The 22,288-nt window shown below is 41.5% G+C and overlaps 1 protein-coding gene across 3 annotated transcripts in view; it reads left to right on the forward strand.

The window, feature by feature from the left end:
• The first annotated feature begins 1,655 nt into the window (after nucleotides 1-1,655).
• Nucleotides 1,656-22,288, forward strand: part of ARHGAP6 (Rho GTPase activating protein 6) — a 597,687-nt gene continuing 577,054 nt past the window's right edge. For 2 of the 3 annotated variants that reach the window (XM_003917397.5, XM_009197187.4), the window contains exon 1: nucleotides 1,657-2,785. In XM_003917397.5, coding sequence (XP_003917446.2) covers nucleotides 2,198-2,785 — 588 coding nt within the window. In that variant the 5' untranslated portion in view covers nucleotides 1,657-2,197. Of the gene's footprint in view, nucleotides 2,786-22,288 lie in introns of all 3 variants that reach the window. The other variant, XM_017953833.3, reaches the window with a different exon arrangement.

Below are 22,288 nucleotides of genomic sequence, written 5' to 3' on the forward strand. Positions count from 1 at the left end.
GGTAAGAAGAGATGGACAGTGATGGGGGATGGGAAACTAGAATCGCACTCTGTCTTCAGGCCGCAGATAGCTCATTAAAGCTACCGGAAAAAAAACTCTTCGGGTGCAGTCTGTCCGGCTGCTTTTACAAAAAACGAGTACAGCCAAGACCTGGGAGTCCGACGCCCTTTGTGGAGGCATCAAATTCTCCTAATTAGATTTCATGACGTACCTCCTCCAAAATAGCTGAACACCTAGAAACACTGAACACGCTCTTCAAAGAGTCAAAGTAAATTAACTTTTACCCTGAAAATGTCATAGGGAATAAAGAAAGTCTTCCAGAATCAAACTTGGACAATTCTGGTAGATGTGCAAGACGAATGTTCGTGTCCAACATCTGTATTTATAACTTCATTGTATTTTTTCTCCAAAATAAAAGAAATGGTAAAGGAAAGTCACCTTTACATTTGTATAAAATTCTCTTGATCCTTAAGTGATAAAAGAGGACACAAACACAAAGTAGACATTTCCAACATTCTGTCTGCTCCTTTGCGCTTTATAGATTCCAGGGGTCCGACAGCGGGAGAAGCTGCTCTCAGACTCATTTCCTTGCCGGGAAGATTGATTTCACCAGCGTTCTCCAGCTTCCCAGGACTGTGGCCACTGCGCGCTGAGCCCAGAGGCGTCCCAGAGCGGGACGTGGAGACAGACAGCTTTGTGAGCGCCAATCTCTGCAGCCTCTAGGCTGAAGCTGCGCCCGGCCTCTGGCCACTGTCCGGCCTCCCTCACGCCTCCTCCTAGAGCACGTTTCCGCACGTGCTCAGGAGCCCTTCCAAGGCAAAAGCTCCTCCCCCTCCACTTTCTTAGTAGGTCTCCATCTCCAGCTCATTCATTGGCAGCCACTGCATTTAGACAGTCTCCTATCTATCCTTCCTTTTTAAAAACAAAAACAGCTGTGGGTAAGGGGAGAAAAGTAGAAGATTTAACTCCAACTTCAGAGCAACCGTCCCCGGCTGCCCATCTGACACCTGGGTGCAATCTGGCTACTTCTCTCCTTTCCAGAAACGTGAGCAGCCATGACTTCATCCAGTGTGAGACGGGGGAGAAGGTCCGCACTTCCGTCCTCACGACTTTCTCTTCAAGAGACCCGGTATAGTGGCGAGCTGCCTTCTCTCCTCGCCGCTTGCAGGTTTGGCTCCTGGCAAACTCTTCTCACGTTCCGCTTTCTCCTGCTCCTGGCTCCGCCTCAGCTTTCTGCTAGCTCCCCATTCCTCTAGGCCCGCCCCCTTCTCGCTGCCTCTAGAGCGAGCGTCGGGGACATCTCTGCGTCTGCCCTGGGCCCAAGGCTGGGCTGCGAATTTCGTGTTCCCCTGCGGCGGAACACGCACACCCGGCCTTGGGGCTCTCTCCTGAGCTCCCTCCTCCACGGAGAGCGCTGAGCGCAGCCGGGAATTATCTCCCACCGTGGGCACGAAGCCTTTGGAGGTCCCGGGCGCAGCACACTCGGTGTCCCCACACCGCAGCAGGGCGAGGCTTGCAGGGAGACATGAGGCTTTGACCGCCTTGAGCCTCTCAGGTCAGGAAGGAGTGGGCGGCTGCCCAGCTGGGGCCGGAGCGCACAACCTCCCGAGGCGCCGGAGCAGGAGGGAGGGAGATTAGGGGCACCCAGCTCAGGCGCCCGACTCAGGAGCAGGAGGAAGTTCTAGCGGCGCCGGGAGCGCGGTGGACGCGCCCTGGGCTCACGCCTAGGTGGCCTCCTCCCTGGCCCTCAGGACTGTGCTCGGGCCGCAAGGAGGAGCTTGCTGGAGTTTTAGAAGCCATCCAGAGCCAGCGAGGAGCGCTGCGTCTCCTGCCTCAGCTGGGAAGGGGGAGTGGCGCTGGCAGGCTGGAACTGGGAACCCAGCGAGCGCCTGACCTTCCTCCTCCTCTTCCTGACCCTCTTCGCGTCTTAGGCTCCGGAGGAAGGTTCTAGCGGCTGCAGGAGGTCCCCAGACCCATTTTCCTAGAAGGCTGGTGATGGATCTGCTGCTCCTGCCGCCGCCGGGGCACTTGGAGCGCACCGGCGGCGCGTGAGCTGGGCTTTGCTCTCCACCGTCCTGGGCAAACCCGGGCCAGCCCCGCCTGGCACTTTTGCCCGAGTCCCTTTCCGTTCCCGACCCAAAGCCACCAGCGTCCAGGGAGGGAAGAGGAGGTGGTCCTTAGGTGCAGCCCCGCCGAGATGTCCGCGCAGAGCCTGCTCCACAGCGTCTTCTCTTGTTCCTCGCCCGCTTCAAGTAGTGCGGCCTCGGCCAAGGGCTTCTCCAAGAGGAAACTGCGCCAGACCCGCAGCCTGGACCCGGCCCTGATCGGCGGCTGCGGGGGTGGCGAGGCGGGCGCGGAGGGCAGTGCGCGGGGAGCCACGGCGGGCCGCCTCTACACCCCATCACTCCCATCCGAGGGTCTCGGCCCTCGCTTGGCGTCCTCTCCCCGGGGTCCGCCCCCTAGGGCCACCCGGCTACCGCCTCCTGGACCGCTTTGCTCATCCTTCTCCACACCCAGCACCCCTCAGGAGAAGTCACCATCCGGCAGCTTTCACTTTGACTATGAGGTTCCCCTGGGTCGCGGCGGCCTCAAGAAGAGCATGGCCTGGGACCTGCCTTCTGTCCTGGTCGGGCCAACCAGTAGCCGAAGCGCTTCGAGTATCCTCTGTTCCTCCGGGGGAGGCCCCAATGGCATCTTCACTTCTCCTAGGAGGTGGCTCCAGCAGAGGAAGTTCCAGTCCCCACCCGACAGTCACGGGCACCCCTACGTCGTGTGGAAATCTGAGGTAGGGACCAGCGCTGCGTGTCCCACGGCCCAAGGCGGAGTCCCCCCCAGGCAGTTCCAGGGGACCGCCTTTAATTCCATTACATTTACAGAGCGAGGCACTCACTAAAGGGTTTCCGTGGTGTGGGTTTTCCTCTTCTGCTTGCTAAATGGTGCCTGGAAATGGGACGTCCATAGTGGCCATCCGCGTGCGTGTCTTGCAGGACTTGTTGGCTCTACTTTGGAGCAGTCGTGGGAGCTGGAGAAAGAGATGGTGTTTTGGTTTTCTGTTTGTGCTGCAGGCAATTTCAAAGGGTCACCTTATCCCTTCACCCAATGTTAATATTTTTCCCAACTCAAATGATCTGTTGCTAAGCTGTTTGTAACGATTGGATGAAATATATTTTGAAATATGTCTGCCATCTTGTTCTATAGATAATTCAGAAACATTATTTTGGAAGGCGTCATTGACTGTATGAGTGTGTGTGTGTTTAGGTGGCAAGGGGGAAAAGCATTATCTAGTTTTCACCTTTTCTTTCCCTAAAGGGGCAATTTCAGAAATCTATGGTACTGAGTATTAGTTTAACCTAGGAGAAGAAGAAAATCTCTGTGTAGGGGTGTGAGAGATCATGGAAATATGCTGATGCCTAAATTCCATTTAGAACAATTAGTAGTTTAGTGAAGAATCAACAATACATAGGGGACTCAGAGGGAGCTATCTGATACCCTTAAAATGTTTGCTGTCCAGTTAAGAAGAATAGTGAATTGACCTATTGGGAAACTGTCACTGATGGGCACTTGGAAAATAACACACTTTCAGAGAATACATAGTAATTGTTTTAAAAATGAACAGCCCCTATCCCCTTCAGTCCACAAACTATAGGATTGCCTTGGATCTATTTCCATAAGGGAAGGGAGATTCCATCAGTTATAATTTAATATTTTAAAGTACAGTTAGCATTACAGAAATGAAATGAAATACCATGTAATTGCTGGAGATGTAGGCTAAATACACAACCAAGAAAAACTGTTTGAAAATAGCATCTGAGATCATACTCAGCTGTGTTAATGTGAGATAAGTGTTAGACTTTGGCTTTAATAGACTGCCTTAGAAAAATAAGCATCATTTATCAGAATTATTAGCATCACGTATTATTAATGTTATTGTGTCAAAGTAACTGAGGCTGTTAGGTGTTGGGGGTATAAATTTCAAAAAACAAATATTGCTAAGTCTTCTGCCCATTTTCTTGAGAAAGATAGGCAGTAGAAAGGAAAGTCGAGGCAGAGGGCAAGATGTTACCTCCAAACTAGGGAACTCAAGATTAGAAAGCATCAAAATTTGAAACGTTGAATTTCTCTTGGTCTTTAGGAGGGGCTGGATTCTCATTGTATTTCAGGAGCACACATTATCAGATTAATCTGTACGAGTTGAGAGAAAGAGAAAAACAAAAGCAAGCCAGCATTTTTGGATTAGCTAGCCACTAACATTCGTGCTTAAAACTAATTGCATCATTAAGAACATTTCTGCTTTTCTTAGCAACCATATACATACTTGGAATATAGTATACAGATGCTGCTCATTACTGTTATAACCAAAAGGCATTTGGCTGTAGATGATTTCACTTGTTGCAAATTATCTTCTTATGTATTAGCATCTCATAATCAATGGACAAGGATCTGAACTGCAGCGATACTGGGTGGCTTCTATTCCACACAGCGGGCAGTCTGCACAAAACTCATCTACCATGATTTTCACCTTTTCGTGGTGATTAAAACTAAGGATGTAGCCATGTAGCAAGAGGCCAACATTTTCTCATAGAATATATGTGTGTGTGTGTGTGTGTGTGTTTCGGAAATTCCTTTATGCTTGAGGCGGACATGGAGTGATTAGATAGAACTCTAGCATGTAGATCCAACCCTGGTTTTGTTTAATAAAGGCCAAGATATCCTAACATAACCCCTGGATCTCTAATTTAATGGATTACCTTTCAAAGGTTTAACGCCCTGGAACCCTCTCAAAAAACAAGAAAATGCATCCTATTGGGCACTGCCTGTCCTTTTCACTTGCAGGCAGGCTGGGTCTTTGGTTCTTAAAGGAGAATCTTTACTAATGACATCAAAACGTCAGCCAATGAGCATCTTGCAAGGCTGCTTAGAGGCCCTGGAATAACTGGTTCATATAGATTTGGTTCTTGAATTTTTCTGGTTGCTCTGGCTCAGGGTTTCTCAGCCTTGGCACTATTGACATTTGAAGCTGAATGATTCTTTGCTACAGAGCTGTCCTGGGTATTGCAGGATATTTAGCAGCATCCCTGTCCTCTTCCCACTAGATATGAGTAGCGTTCCTCCAGACCAGTGTGACAACAATGTTTCTAGACACTGCTGAATATCCTCTAGGGATCAAAATCACCCTAGTTGAGAACTGCTGCATTAGTGAGGTTGAACATAGTACCCCATGCTGGCCATCAAGAGCGTGCCCACAGAGGTGTTTACAGCTGGCCTAAAGTTTGCTTGGGGCCTTTGTTTGATTCCAAAACCACGAGGATCCCTCTGGAGTCATGTACCCCTTACAGTTTGTTCAAATTTTCTATTTCTCTTCCATTGAATCCATATGAAATCCTAAGAATTCACCTTCAGGTTTAGCCATTGATGGATCTCATCCATTTCCACTTTGTTCTTTCAAGATATTGTCTGTTTTTAACCTAAATTGTCCATACAACAGCCCCTGCTCCCAAGACTCTCACAAATGCCTGCAGCTTTGTTACTTGTGCTCATTCAAAGCTTACAAATGACCATTTTATGGCCTAAACCTGGGAAGTGTTAGGCAAAGTCAGCTACGATCTCGTTAGTATTTCCTCACTACGTGTTTCAGGATTGCTTTAACAAAATCCGATTCCTGGACATGCTGGGTAGATCATCTATTGAATAGAAACATGGAAGAGACAAAGGGTAAATGGTACGTGGTAACACAGTTGGAACATGTTTCTCAACTTGTGTTTTTAGCAGCCAAGCTCTGCCCCGACTCTGATCACAGGAAAAGCAATAAAGTCTCATTTCAATCCCGAGCTTCTCCTAATTCTTGCAGATCAGAGCTGGGATTATGTCCATAGTTCGCCAACTTTTGCCAACTTTTGCAACCCATAATTAAAATGATTTCTATATGTCACTGGCATCCATACTTTTCCTCACTCATTGCGCAAGCATTTCTTGAGCATAAGCATTTCTGTAGGTACTAGGAATGCAGAGAGGCTAAAGAGCTCACAGTCTAATGAGGGGACAGGTGAGTTAACTGATAGGTACAGTACAAGAGATCAGTACAATGAGGGAACAGAGAGGGGAGGATGTGCTTTGGGGGGCCGTGGAAGACTTCACTCTGCAGAGAACATTTAAACTTGATCTTCAAAGATGACTGCCATTTCTAAGGAGAAGAAGGAAAGTGATGCCTTGATGAGGCAGAAAAGAGTGGACAGGCAAAGGCACAGAGGTGGTGATGCTACAGCTCCCAACAAAGAAGACTTAGAGGGCCCTAAGCGCAATAATTTGTTTGGAGGAGCAGGTTAGGGCACCTGCAGTTTGATATATGTAGCAACCACATGGCTTTTCATGTAATAAAAGCCTGACCTAACAAAGTCAGAAATCAGTCCTGTTGAAATACCTTTCTGAGATAGTCTTGACCTGTCGCCCAGGCTAGAGTGCAGTGGCACAATCTCGGCTCAATGCAACCTCCCATGTTCAAGCGATTCTCCTGCCTCAGCCTCCCCAGGAGCTGGGACTACAGGCATGTACCAGTAGAGAATTGGTTTCACCATGTTGGCCAGGCTGGTCTTGAACTCCTGGCCTCAATCCATCTCAATCCAAAGTGCTAGGATTATAGGCATGAGCCACCATACCCAGCCTCTATTGGGAGGATAATTATGGGTATGGGTAAAAATGAGAGACTGGTCAAAGCATATTACTCTCCAAGGAGCCCCTGGGCATCACAACTGCAGAGAGTGAAGGCATATCGAGTGTTGCCCAAGTGAAGTTTGGTGTGCCTGGAGCAGAGGATGTATCTTGCTGTGTGCAGGATAATAGTGTTCAACAGGTAGGATAGTGGTAATTACGAAGCGTCTCACTGTGCTCATCTCAGGAGTTTGGACTCTATATTGTGTAGAGCAGTGATTCTTAACCTGGAGGTGACTTTGTTCCCAGGGGACATTTGGCAATGTCTGAAGACATTTTAGGATGTCACAGCTGGAAGTGGTGGTGTATTAATTGCCTATCACTGCTGTGATGACCACAAACTTAGTGGCTTAAAGCAACACGGGTTTGTTGTCTTACAGTTCTGGACCTCAGAAATCCCAACAGGTTTCACTCGGCTAACTTCAAGGTGTTGGCCTGACTGTATTCCTTCTGAAGGCTCTAGGATCTGTTGTGGTTTCTTTTCCAGTGGCCCCCTTCCTTCATTTTCAAAGCTAGCCAAGTCACATCTCATCGACTCTTGTGTGGTCATTTCTCGCTCACTGTTTTCAGGACTCTTGTGATTACATTGGGCTCACCTGGATAATCCAGGCTACTCTCATTATTTTAAGGTCAGCTGATTAGCGACCTTTATTCCACCTGAAACCTTAATTCCCCTTTGCTATGATGTATTCACATGTTTTGGGGATTGGGGCGTGGGCATTTTGGTGGTATATTATTCTGCCTTCCACAGGGGAGTTCCTACTGGCATCTAGTAGGAGGCCAGGGGTGCTTTTAAATACCCTACAGTGCACAGCCCCACAAGGAATAATCATCTGGCAGTCAATGTTAGGAGTGTCTAGACTGAGAAACCCTGCTGTAGAGAGTGGGAGAAATTGGTGATTTTTAAGCATGAGGGCGTAACATGATCAGATGTGTTTTAGAGGTAAACTGGTGTCTGGGGGAGCATGGGTTAGAAGCATGAAACAAGTGGAGGACGGATCCTCAGAGGAGGTGGGCATGGGGAAATCATGCCAAGCATCCTATAAACAATTGGGAGCTGGCATATAAACGTAATACTTTTATATTTCTCACTTCTCCATTTTAGCAAATTTTTTCTTGCACTGTTGAACTCCTTGAAAGCAGAACTCTTACTTACCTTTGAATTCTTAAAATCTGGCCCCTGTACTCTGGGGGTTTTAGAGCGATCATCATAAAGACCAGTGGTTCTCAACCAGGAGAAAGTTTGCACCACAGTGTAAATTTGGCAATGCCTGGCAGCATTTTTTATTGCCAGAACTGGGGCAGCAGTGTGCTCCTGGCATCTAGTGGGTATAGGCCAAGGGTACTGGTAAACATCCCACAACACACACAACAGCCCCCACAAACAAATACTTATCATGCATAAAATGTCAATAGTGCTGAGGTTGAGACGCTCTGTATACAAGAAACTGAATTCTAGGTTTTGCTTTTCAGTACCATTTTCTCTCATGCTTGTGGCTTTACTCTTTGTCATTTTCTTCTTCTTACCTAGTATATGTCAACCAAGGCTTTGAAATTCAAGAAAAATGACTTTCAATAGGTATTGAGCATATGAAAAAAATATGGGATGTCTAAATATATCTACAGGGAAGAAGTGAATGGTAAATATATAATGATGGAAACTGGAATTAAATTTTAAAATGCAGCAGAAATATTGTATTTAAAAGTAGAGGCTCACTCATGTCACCAAAAAGAAATTGACAAAAAGTGTTTTACAAGGATTTGTGTCTGAAATCAGTATAATACCTTAAGGTTTTTTAAGTTAGGAAAAAGAGTTATTCAACTTTTATACATACACACTCTCAGGCTATCTCTCTGCTAGAATTCCTTCTGAAGGCAATTTTTAATTTTAATGGAGAATACTGTGAAGATAGCTTCTCAGATGACTTAGAATTGAGTTTTCACCAACATTTTGAGATTTGAGGGTTGGAAAGAGCAAAGTTTAGACTCAAAGAACCTTGGGTAGCATCTAGCTCCAAACTGCTTACTTTACAGTTGAAGAGAGGGACTGTAAAGCTTAAGCCACTCAAACTCAGGCAAAGAGCCAAGGGTAGAACCACCCTGAAATCCTTCTTGACTCTCTATATAAACTGCCAAGCTTCTGGAAAAAGTAAGCGACCCCGACTACTTTTATTCTCTGAGCACCTTAAACCTTGGCAATCACTTTTTATCCAGATTACTTACTGAAACCATTATCTCAAAGTTTCCTAAGTTCCAAGAATCTTCTTAGACCCCTTTGGCTAGACTTCTGGGCAAAACTGAGAGCACCATCTCCTCTCCCTGCTCCTCCTATCCCCATCACACACAGAGAATCTTAGTTTCCTCTTTACCTTTCTTCCTACTCCTCTGTCTCTGGGATTGTCTTTGATCACCCCTACAGTTCTGTGTTTTTCCTTCAGGTCATTGTCCCTTGATTGTCTCATTCACTTTTGTGACCTCAACCATCATCCCTCTAGGGGAGACTCCTCACTCGGTGCCTAGCTGGAATCTTGTAGTTGAGCTCCCAATATATATTTTCTGATTTCTTCCTAGATATCTGCTCATGGATGTCCAATGGACTCAAATTTTACATGTCTGAAACAGAACAAGTCAGCTCCCATTTCCTCTGAACATGTTTCATTTTATGTATTCCTTATTTTGGTTGGTATCGCTGTTCTTCCGCTTGCCTAGGTTTACCAGGTCAGAATGCCTTTACTCCTCTCCCTTTTTTTGTTTCCTCCTTTACTTCCATAAGTTTTCAAATCCTGTAGTGTGTGCTTCCCATTTGCTCCATTCTAGAAGGAATTTGAAGTGGAATGTGTCTGAGTTCTTACATCCCTCTCCAGCTGTTCATTCACAATGTCACTGCCTAGCTTGGGTCCTCATTTGCTGTGACCCTCTTCTTGGTCACCCTGCCTTCAGTTTCTCCCTGTTGGTGGCATATTGGCCTTATCCTCAAACGACACAATTGTAATCATGTCAACCCCTGATTGAAAACCTTTGATGGGTCTCAGAGTGTACAGAATAAAATCCAAACTACTTAGCTAGTCATTTCAATGCCTTTTACAACATCATCTCAGCCTGCCTTCTCCCAGGAACTCTAGTCCAGCAAAGCCAAGCTGGCCACTCACACAGATAGTCATCAAATATTTATCGCATGCCAGCTCTGCAATGGACAGTAGGAATGTATGTGGAGCAAATAGGTATGACTCTGCAAGGTGCTCCCAGTTTATGAAAGCAATAACTTCAAATCAATCTCTACAGTTTTTCAGAGTGTTACGGCATTTTGATGAGAGGACTGTGGTAGACAGAACAATGTCCCCCAAAGATGTTCATGTCCTAATCTCTAGAACCTGTGAATATGCCACTTTACATGGCAAAAGAGGATTTTGCAGATTCGAGATTATCATGGATTGTCTGGGTGGGGCCAGTGTAATCACAAGGATCCTTATAAGAGGGAGGAAGGTCAGAGTCAGATAAGGAGATGTGAGGATGAAAGTAAGCAGAGAGAGAGAAAGAGGGAGAGAGGAAGAGAGGGAGGGGTAGGGTGATGAGAGAGATTTTGAAGATGCTACACTTCTGGCTTTGAAGATGGAGGAAGCAGCCACAGCCCTTGGCTGTAGCAGCCCTCAGAAGCTGGAAAAGGCAAAGAAATGCATTCTTAGAACCTTCAGGAAGAAAATAGCTCTACTGACATCTGGATTCTAGCTCAGTGAGACTTCTGACCTTGAGGACTGTAAGAGAATATGTCTGTTGTTTTATGCTACAAAATTTGTGGTAATTTCGAGCAGTGATAGGAAACTGATACAAGGACTAAACAGGTCTGGGATGTCTCAACTGAAATCACTGGATGAGGAGGCATTTGCCAAACGAAAAGAAAGGGCACAGTGCTCTTGCGAGAAGGAATGGCCTGTACTGAAAAGGGAATGTAGCATGCTTCAAGAATTTAGAGAAATCCAACTAGAATGGATTATGGGAGGGGGAAGATGGTGAAGAATAAGTCTCGCTGGACTTTGGCCTTAATGATATAGATTTTACCATTTAATGTAAAAATTCCCCACATAGATTTTGTTTCCTTCCTTCTCACTTTACTTTTGATAACTTGGTCCCATATCTACCTGAGAAGGCTCCATTTGTACTTTATGGCTCAGTCAGGTGCCTCCAAATAAATGAGCTTGACTCTAGTACATGTCATGACGTTCCAGATTTGCAGAAACAGAAGCTCATGTTTTCATAGTGAGATTCACATTCTTCCAATATGGTGCTTGAATAAGAGAAAGTGTGTTTCATATCAAAATCTAGTCAACGACTGAGGGAGTCTGCATGCAGATAGCAGTTCTCCCAGATTCCCAGAGGTATGCCTTTGGGGCGTGACATCTTGTTCTAAAATTTACTGCATCCTCTCTGAGCTATTACTTAGATAAAGAGAGTGAGACTGTGATTGCAACTATGTTATGACATGGCAGAAAAACCCTTGGAATGTAATGTGAAAAAATGAAATTAGTTGTGTTATCTGGTAAAGAACGATATTTTCATTAGCTATTAGGGAAACGTGAATCAAAACCACAATGAGATATCATTTATACCCTCTAAGATGACCATAATAAAAGATAGATAATAACAAGTGTTGACAAGATGTGGAAAAATCGGAACTCTCATACACTACTGGTGAGAATGTAACATGATGCAGCAGCTTTGGAAAACAGTTGGGCAATTCCTCAAAAAGTAAAACAGTTACTCCAGAGCTCAGCAGTTCTACTTCTGGGTATATACCTAAGAGAAATGAAGATGTATGTCCACATCAAAACATGTATATGAATGTTATAGCAGCATTATTCATAATAGCCAAATGGTAGAAACAATTAAATATTCATCAATGGATAGATAAATGGTTAAACAAAATGTGATTAATGAAAAATTACTCAACAATAAAAAGGAATGAAGTACTGATGAATGCTATGCCTTGGATGAATTTTGAAAACATTATGCTAAATGAAAGAAGCTAGTCACAAAGGTCCACATATTGTATAATTCTATTTATATGAAATGTCTAGAGTAGGCAAATCCATAGAGAAAAAGATTACTCATTGTCAGAGGCTGGTAGGGAGGGATGTGGAGTGACACCTAATGGGTAAAGGCTTCTTAGGGTAATGAAAATGTTCTGGAATTAGATACAGGTGATGGTTGCACAATCTTGTGAATATACTAAAAAATCACCGAATTGTATATTTTAAAAGGGTGAATTATATGGTCTGTGAATTTTACCTAAAAAATGATATTTATAACTTTCAGAAAATATATTGTTGCCACATCTTTTTTCAATAAAACATAAATATAAATGTAGAAGAGCAGTTATATAGTCAGTGGAAGCTTCATGTATTCAACATGAAACGAGGGAGGTAGTAACGACTTTGGGAGATTCAACGGAGGAGTCAGCAGCCAGCCGTGGGATTTTCTGAGATTGGTTACTGTGGAAATTCTATGTCCTGATTATTACACTTTGAAAGCAAGCACAGAGAAGCTATTAAAAGATTGCTTTTTCATAAAAGGCAGAGATTTTAAAAACTACTTACAATCTTGAAAAATTGCCTGACCTTATCTCACTTGAATTATTAAAAAGCCAAAGATTTTCAGGAGCCATTAGAAGTAACAGCAATTCTAGAAACCACCTGTTGAATGATATGCTGATGGATCCAAGAGGAGAATGCTGAGCCTAAGATGCTGTCCACATCTTTGGAGAAATCAGAAGTGAATTGAATTATGTGGCTTGATGGACCAAGAAAATAACATGTTTTCATTTCTATAGAAGTGGACAGCTCATGAAAACAGGTGAATTAATACCACCTATAGGAGCTGAGGTGTCAATAAGCATTGGATCAATTCTCAGCTTGTATTACTGATAACTTCATCTCTCAGGGGTTTGAGAAACAATTGGGCAAGCTGGTACTTTGAGGCCCAGATGTAGATGGAGTAGGGGAAAGAGAAGCCTTTGGCAACAATAGCCATGCTGCCTCAGCATTTAATATAACAAGGGCTTTGCTATAGCTAGTAATTTTGTCCAGGGAAATCCTTGACTGGGCCACCAGACTTTCTGAGCAAAGTATAATTCTGATCAAATTGGAACCTCCAGGTGATTTCTTGCTCACTTATTTCAGTCAAATAATTATTGATGGGTGATGATGATATGATGATGATAAACAAAATAATTTTGTATTTGTAGAATGCACACCAGTTTAGTGTTCTTAGAACAACTCTGTGGGGTGATAGTATCAACCTTCATTTTATGGATGAGGACACTGAGACTCAGATTCAGAGGTAGGCAGATTTAGCTGCAGAGAAAATGAAGTGAATCGGTTCAGCTAGACTCTGAACCACACTGCCTAAGTTTAAATCCCAGCTCTGTTCTGTGACATTAAACAAATTATTAAGCCCCTTTTGTGCCTCGGTTTCTTCATCTATTAAATGGGGATGATGAAAGTGCCTACCTCAAAGAGTTTTTGTGAGGATTTCATGTCATAATTACCTGGAAAGTGCCCAGCACATAGGAAGTACTAAAAGATGCATAGGAGTGCAAGGCTAAATAACATTAGAGATGTGGTCACACAATTAGGAAGCAACAGAGGTAGGACTTAAGCTAAAGAATTAATTTAGTTGAAAATACTTATCGTGTACCTACTATGTGCCAGAAACTTTGGTCTTTCCACCATGGCAGCCAAAGAGGGCGTAAGTGATCAACAACTCAGTGAGTAAGCCCAGCTGCATCAGACAACAGCAGAAGGCAAGTGGAACTTTATTTTGCAAGCTGTTAAATAAGGTATAGTTTTCATGGTAGGCATTGGAGTGACAGCCCAGGCGTTTTGGCCTAGTGACTTGGAACACAGGAATGTGTCAGACTTGTATTGTGGATTTGGCGTAACCCAAGACATGCCAACAGGCCAAGGGGCTGCCTTCATTCAAGTACATGGTAACTTCATTGCATGTAGACACTTTTTTAGTAGAATATTTAGAATGTTAGAAACGGTAAAGTTCCCAGTCGAGTCCTGTTCTTTAACTGCCAAATGGCAGTGTGCTTCTCATTTCAAGCCAGGTGTGTTTTTATTTCCACGTACTATGGTGATTACCTGAGACCAAGTTGACTGCTTTTCAAGGCCCATCTCATCAACATATTTCCAGGGTAAAAAGGCAGCAGCACTAAGTTAAGACAATCCTATCTACAATCAGATTCTCTTTTTGCTCAAAATCTAAACGTAACCTCTATTAGCATTTCTAGACTGATTTTAGCATTCTATGAGCAAACAGAATATTAGGAAGAAAAAATCCTTGAAGGTCTTCTATTCCAAACATCCATGTCATGCTTAAATCCCATCCACGACACCCCTAGTCTATGCCTAGCTATCACCCACAAACAGAGACCTTCATGGTTCTGCTTTTAGATTATAATGGACATAGAAATTCTCCATGGAACTGTGTTCACAACCAGTCTCCCTGAAACTTTCATCATGTTACAGACAAATTCTGCCTCTCTGGTTTTACAGAAAATCACCGATACTGCATTATTATTGTTGCAAGGGAGGAAGGGTTGACCTAACTTTCTTTCTGAGAATCAACACAAAAGTTTGGGTCATATTTTCTTTCTGGCAGATAAGAATTGTGAATATATCCAACTACAACTGGAAAATATTTTAAACTAAAGTTAAACTATTGCCCCCAAAGATATTTTGCAAACCACTTATAGAAACTAGGTTTAGGCAGGGAATCCTTTCCCCATTGCTTGTTTTTGTTGGGTTGGTTGAAGGATTCCCTATTCAGTAAATAGTGCTGGGATAACTGGCTAGCCATATGCAGAAGATTGCAACTGGACCCTTTCCTTTCACCATATACAAAAATTAACTCAAGATGGATTAAAGACTTAAATGTAAAACCAAAAACTATAAAAACTTTGGAGGACAACTGAGGCAATACCATTCAGGACATAGGCATGGGCAAATATTTCATGACAAATACAAAACCAATGGCAACAAAAGCAAAAATTGACAAATAGGATCTAATTAAGCTAATGAGCTTCTGTACAGCAAAAGAAACTATCAACAGAGTAAACAGCCTATAGAATAGGAGAAAATTTTTGCTTTCTATGCATCTGACAAAGGTCTAATATCCAGCATCTATAAGGAACTTAAACACATTTACAAGATAAAAAACCAATGCTGTTAAAAAGTGGGCAAAGGATATGAACACTTTTCAAAAGAAGGCATAAATGCGGCCAACAATCCTATGAAACAAAGCTCAACATCACTGATGATTAGAGAAACGCAAATCAAAACCACAATGAGATACCATCTCATACTAGTCAGAATGGCTACTATTTAAAAATAAAAAAAAAGAAAAACCAGATGCTGGCGAGGTTGTGGAGAAAAAGGAATGCTTATACACTGCTGGTGGGAGTGAAAATTAGTTTAACCACTGTGGAAGACAGTGGGGTGATTCAAAAACCTAAAGACAGAACTACCACTCAACCCCAGCAATCCCATTACTGGGTATATACCCAAATGAATATGTCTTTCTATTATAAAGATACATGCACATGCATGTTCATTGCAGCACCATTCACAATAGCAAAGACATGCAATCAACCTAAACGACTGTCAATGATAGACTGGATTAAGAAAATCTGGTACATATACACCATGGAATACTATGCAGCCGTAAAAGAGAATGAGATAATGTCCTTTGCAGGAACATGGATAGAGCTGGAGACCATTATCTAACTGGAGACCATCTATCTAAACTAACGCAGGAACAGAAAACCAAATACCACCATGTTCTCATAAGTGGGAGCTAAATGATGGGAACTCATGGACACAAAGAAGGGAACAACAAACACTGGGGCCTACCAGAGGTCAGTGGATGGGAGGTGGGAGGGGATCGGGAAAAATAACTAGTAATGAGTACTAGGCTTAATACCTGCGTGATTAAATAATCTGTATAGCTAAACCCCCATGACATAAGTTTACCTATGTAACAAACTTGTACATGTACCCCTAAACCTAAAATAAAAGTTAAGAAAGCTAGCATTAGTACTCACGGTCTCTAGATTCCTGCTGCTGATGCAAAGAGTCAGGTTTCTTCATTTCATGATTTATAAGAGAGCTCAAAGACAAGTACAGCTTTTATATCATATCAGAGTGTTACTCTAGGTATTTCAGCAAGTCCTCAAGGAGGGGTGTTGAATCTGGCTTCTAATATTTTAATATATTGTCAATGAATTATATTGTCAATGCATCAAAATACTGAGAAAGTAAACATGAAAAGTGATATGAAGATTATCCACAGGCTTGAAGGTCACAAAGTGTGATATGAATCCCACACCAGCTCGAGACACTCCAAGGCATGAGCTCAGCAAATATATTGTTGTTCTGCTGCAATGGCAATATTTTAATCTTCTAATTTATGATTGAATTGTAAATATATTTTTCTCATGTAGCTGAAAGTGTATGGTGAAAGATAGGTATAGTGTTATGGAAGTGATCAAATATTTAGGTTTTTGTTCAGGGTTCTTTGGCTGAAATTAGTTATTCAGAGTTACAAGTTTAAAAAATGTGAAATAGTTCATTTTCTTTGAGATATTCTGTTTTGGTACTCCCTGGGGAGAGCCAGATGCAGGAGAGTCAGTGGATCTTGATTGTCTAGTTTGCCTTTCCTCATCAAGAAATAGCATTTTTTACAGAAAATGTTTAAAATCCTGCTGTGTGTTTTACTCTCCTTATGAGGTTATCATTTCTAATTTATATAAAGATATGGTAGATGTTGCTTATATAAACGTTCATTGACTGAATCTACCCAATCTAAAAATAATTTTTAAAAAAAGTTCATTGAATAAGAAAGTTGAATGGTTGGGCCAGGTGCAGCGACTCACACCTATAATCCCCTCGAAAGCAGGCTGAGGCAGGAAGATCACTTGAGGCTAGAAGTTTGAGACCAGCCTGGGCAACATAGATAGACCCCATATCTATGAAAGAATTTAAAAAATTAACCAGGTTTGGTGATAGGTGCTTATAGTCCCAGCTACTTGGGAGGCTGAGGCAAGAGGATTGCTTAGGCCCCGGAGTTCAAGGTTGCAGTGAACCATGTCGTGCCATTGCACTCCAGCCTGGGCAACAGAGTGAGACTCTGTCTTAGAAAAAAAAAAAAAATTGAATGGTCAAGAAGAAAATTAACAATATATTTGCAAAGATTCCTTCCAATTAATTAATTAAATGTTTCTATGCACTATTTTTACAATGCAGAAAGTTGATTTTTTCTTTTTAAAACTTCTTACAGAGTTTTAGATCACAATCTATTGGTATAATTTCTCTCTCTGTCTATATGTACATACATATAACTTTTAACTGCTTTATAATAAAAAATGAAAGGTTGGTTATTACCATATATAATTGGAGCAATGTGGATACATTATTTTTATGAAAATACAAGTTTTAAAAACTTTGTGAAGAAAAGATAAGAGTGGCAAAAGCTCTTAGTCTGAGTTTTCCCAAAGGCAGGACGGGGGTGAAAGCAGTTTATTTGGGAGGTAATCTCAGGAAGGAGCAGTGAAGAAAAGGGAATAATGAAATGGGGAAGGAGGGAAAGTAAAGTTGTATCATGGAAGTTTTAACTGGAAAAAGGGATGATTCAAGTTCCACCAGAACTGCTGGAAAGTGTGTAGACTGTCTCTCGAGATGATCTACCCATGTTTTAGTTCTCTATTGCTGCATAACAAACCACCCCAAACTTAGTGGCATGATTCTGTGGATCAGAAATTAGATCACAGCTCAGCTGGGTAGTTCTTTGGCTCTGCATGGCATTGGCTGGGCTCGCTCACTTGGCTGCTTCCAGCTGGTGTCTGGGATGCCTGGAAAGTTCAAGGTATCTTCATTTACAAGTGTGGTGCCTCAGTGATCCTCCCTGTGGTCCTTGTCTCTCCAACTGACTAGTTTGGGCTTCTTCACTGCATGTTGGTCTCATGGTATTTGATCAGAGTGAGTCACAGGGCCAGCCCAGATTCTAGGGCAAGGGAAAAAGAGTCTACCCCTTGATGGAAGAAGTGACAAAGAATTTGTTGTCTTCTTTAATCTGCCACGAGCTAAAGGATGGGAAGCTGGAGAATGTCTCTGTTGGTTTCCGTCTTCTATTTTTTAAGATTGTTTCTGGGGTTTTAACTACCTCGTGCTTCTTACATATGATGAGGTGTGCACTAGAGATGAATCACTAGCAGCACACAACGTCAGTCCAAGCTTGCACAGAACTGCCCAGCACAGTTGTAGCAGAACTCAAAAACTTTAGCACAGGCTCCTGGGAAGTAGCATTTAGAATCAGTCACCCACAATCTTAGCTACTCAAAAACATAACTGAAGGACAATATGATCTTAAGCCTAGGATCAAATCTCAGTACCTCTATTTATTAGGTGTGAATTTCAGTTTTCTCAACTGTTTCATTTAAGCGGAATATAACAGTATGTACTTTGTAGGAGATTGTGAAATGAATTGGATGAGGGTACACATGCTATAAGAGGTCATGTAGAAGTGTTTATTGTTTATTACTTTAATTCGTTCTCAAATGTTGTCATAGGAAGGTGTACATCAATTTTACAGTCCTTTGGAGGGGAAGAGGAAAGGCAACAATACTACGGTAAATGTAAGCAGCAATTGTAAGATGCAATTTTAGGTTTTTTAAACTGTAGGGAAAATATGTAGTAGTTGAAGAATTATGATACAGTGTAGTTTATCCTCTACATTCATGGAAACTAAGAAACAAACTTTGGCAACAGGTTTATTACTGGGGTAATCTTGGTAATATTTTTAACTAATACTTTAAAAAAACTTATAATTGATACATAACAGTTGTACATATTTATGGGGTACGGTGTAATATTTCAATGCATGTATACATTGTAGAATGATCAAATCAGAGTAATTACTGTGTCTACCACTGTAGACATTTATTATTTGTGGAGATAACGTTCTATACCTTCTAGCTATCTTGAAGTGTACACTTTATTGTTATTAGCTATAGTTACCCTACTGTACAATAGAACATCGGAACTTATTTTTCCTGTCTAACTGTAACTTTTGAAATACTTTTAACTGAAATATAGAACTTACTTGGATTTTTATCAGTTTTTCCACTAATGTCCTTTTCCTGCTCCAGGACCTGATTGATGCAGAATCTCACATTACATCAGGCTGGCAAGGGTTCTTATTCTCCTTTATTTATTTATTTTTTAAATCTGTCTTTATTTATTTTTCATGAGCTTGCTAGTTTTGAAAAGTATTGGTCAGGTATTTTGTAGAATGTCCCTCAATTTCAGTTTGTCTGATTTTGCATGATTAGAATGGGATACTGGGAAGAATACGCAAAACATCATTTGAACACCAAGTGTCACTGTTTATCTATATTAGTAAAATACAATGTTTCTATTATTAGTGATGCTTTTCACCCAATTAGCCCACATTCTCCTGTCCTGTCTGCCTGGTAGCATGGCCATATGCTTGTTGATAAGATGCAATACTGAAGGCTGTGCTGAGGGACTGAAGAAAGCCACCTTTTAACAAGTGACCTCATTAGCAACTAACTGAGTTCATTGGCCCTTCAGCTGGATTCTCTTTCTCTGTAATTTGGATTTGCCTGCCCTTTTTTTTCCATTACATGGGAAGCTCTCTGGCAGGCTATTGCTTTGTCTGTCCTTATTGCCGCCCTGGGGCATCAATAGCATGTCTTTGGGTGCTGCATTTGTTAATGTGGGAGGCTGGGAGAAATCCAAGATGAAAATACTCCTTGTCATTCCCCTCTCAGAAGGGGGAGGAAGAGCTAAGCTTTGAGTACATATTCATTTACATCAGCAGCATTCTTCTGTGCTCATTGGTTGCTTACATCTCTCTTATTAACAGTGCTAGAATAAACACACAATTCTACCAAAATATTAGCAGTGTGTGCTGTTTTCCTTCACTTGCCAGGGTTGTTTTATAATAAATACCATTGGAAAAAAATACCACTGGCAAGCATCCTCAGCAATTACGTTAACATCTCTAGAGAACAAAGTATGGTATTGGAAGGTGCTTTGCAAAGAGGAGCAGAATGTGTCTGGTTTATACTGCATTCCTTGAATGTACTGATCTTGTTACCTATGAGTTTGATTTTAAAATAAATATTTCTCTTGATTGACAAAAATTGATTCCATTATTTTGTACAATATTCACTAATTAAATTTATTTTGGAAGACAAATATAACAAAGATTCTTTTAAAATGAAGTGACACTAAAACAGATGTTCATAATGTGCTTTCATGGTAGGAATTTGTAGATTAAATCAGATATTCATGTTTGTCAAAATGTTTTAGTCAAATGGAAGAAATGAGTTTTCTCAGCAATTTTGTTTGTTTGGCTTATGTCATGTCTTAGTTTATTTCAACTATAATTTCTATCCTTTAGAGGTAAAAATTGTTATTTCTCTTCCCAGTTGAACCCTAGTTCCATATTTCTATTTGCAAACAAAATGTTTCTACTTGTTGACTCTACCATCACTTCAAACTCTAAATGTTTAAAATAATTACCAACCCTTTCCCCCAACGAAGGAAAAGTAAATACATGAATATACAAACCACAACCAATTCTTTCTCTAAACCTTCCTGTTTTCTTCTGTGATAACCATTTTTGTAACCTTGGAATCTTGAACACATTTCTTATTGTTCCTCGGCATTTATATTCTGTATTCAAATGACCCCCCAAGACTTGTCTCTTTTTCTAGGCAATGTTCCTATCCTTTTCTCCCTGTTTCGCCGGGCACGGCCCTTGTCTCTCATGCTGGGTGATATGGTTTGGCTCTGTGTCTCCATTTACATCTCATCTTGATTTGTAATCCCCACGCGTCAAGGGAGGGAGAGACCTGTAATCCCCATGTATCCAGGGAGAGAGGTGATTGGATCATGGGGGTGATTTCCCCCATGCTGCTGTCATGTTAATGAGTGAGTTTTCAAGAAACCTGATGGTTTTGTAAGTGTGTGGAAGTTCCTGCTTCGCTTTTCTCTTTCCTGCCACCATGTGAAGAAGGTCCTTGCTTCCCTTTGCCTTCCACCATGATTGTTAGTTTCCTGAGGCCTCCCCAGCCATGTGGAACTGTGAGTCAAACCTCTTTCCTTTAAAAATTAACCAGTCTCGGGTATTTTTTTATAGCAGTGTGAAAACGGCCTAATACACTGAACCTTCTAACTACTGTCCTGGGTGATGGTTTAACCTTGTTTTAATCCATGCTTTCCTCTTCCTTATGCATTAATAATATAATTTAATAATAATTAATATCATCATTTAATTTCCTGTTATGAAGTCCCTGTTACAATCAAGACAAAATATCATCTGTCATACAGACCCTTCCTACAGTCATCAGCCCCTTGCCCATCCTTTTCCAGTAGAAGACCTACTGGAACAAAGAAGTCTTCTTTATTCCTACTCCTCTCCTCCTCTTTCCTAATTCCAAGCTGCTTCTTTGCACTCTTCAACAACCTTATTCAAATTTCGCAGTCATCTCTTTGGCTCTAAAAGCCAATGAGGGAGAGCACCCAAGTATTTTATTTGAAAAGTTTAGAGACAAATAAAATAAGTATGTTTGTCTAATTTCTGAGACAATGACTTAAAACAGTTTTCCATGTAAACTATGATAGCATCTTCGGGGTTGGGCAATCATGAATTGCTGAGAACCTTGGTAGCCACTTCATATTGTTGAATTATAGTTTCTCTTTTTTAGAAATGAAGTAACATTTCCCCCAGAAACTACTGTGGATGAGATGTCTGGAGTATTGAGTAGTCCATATTAATATAAGGGATAGCAAAAAAAAATGTTTTTTTTTTCTTTTGGAGTATAATTCTATGGATTTTAATACATGCATAAATTTGTGTAGCCACTGCCCCAATCAGAATACAGAACAGTTTCAGTGTCCCCAAAAAGCTATCTTGAATGATTGCTTTATCATTTCTAACCTGCCCCTATTGGCGAACACTGATCTGTTCTCCATCACTATAGTCTTGTCTGTTTAAGAATTTCATAGAAATGGAATTGTACAGCATTTAACCTTTTGAGACTGGATTCTTTTGCTCAGTATAATGTCTTTGTGATTCATCCAACTTGTTGCATTATCAATAGTTTGTTCTTTTTTATTCTTTTTTATTGCTGAGTAGTAAGTTCCATGACATGGATGTCCAAGTTTGTTTTTCCATTCACCCGTCAAAGTAAATTTGGCTTGTTTCCAGTTTGAGGGCAATTAGTATGGCTATAAATGTTTATTTACAAGTTTTTATGTAGATATGAGTTTCAGTTTCTCTAGAGTAAATTCCAGAAGTAGGATTGCTGTTTCATATAGTGAGTGTATGGTTAACTTTATGAGAAACTGTCAAACTATTTTTCAGGGTAGTTGTACCATTTTCATTCCCATCAACAATATATGAGCGTTTCAGTTGTTCTGCATCCTTACCAGCACTTGATATTGTTAGTAGTTTCTATTTTTTCACTTTAATAGGTGGTATCTTTAATGAGTGGTAT

This window comes from Papio anubis, chromosome X, assembly GCF_008728515.1.
Source record: "Papio anubis isolate 15944 chromosome X, Panubis1.0, whole genome shotgun sequence".
Taxonomy (NCBI): Eukaryota; Metazoa; Chordata; class Mammalia; order Primates; family Cercopithecidae; genus Papio; species Papio anubis.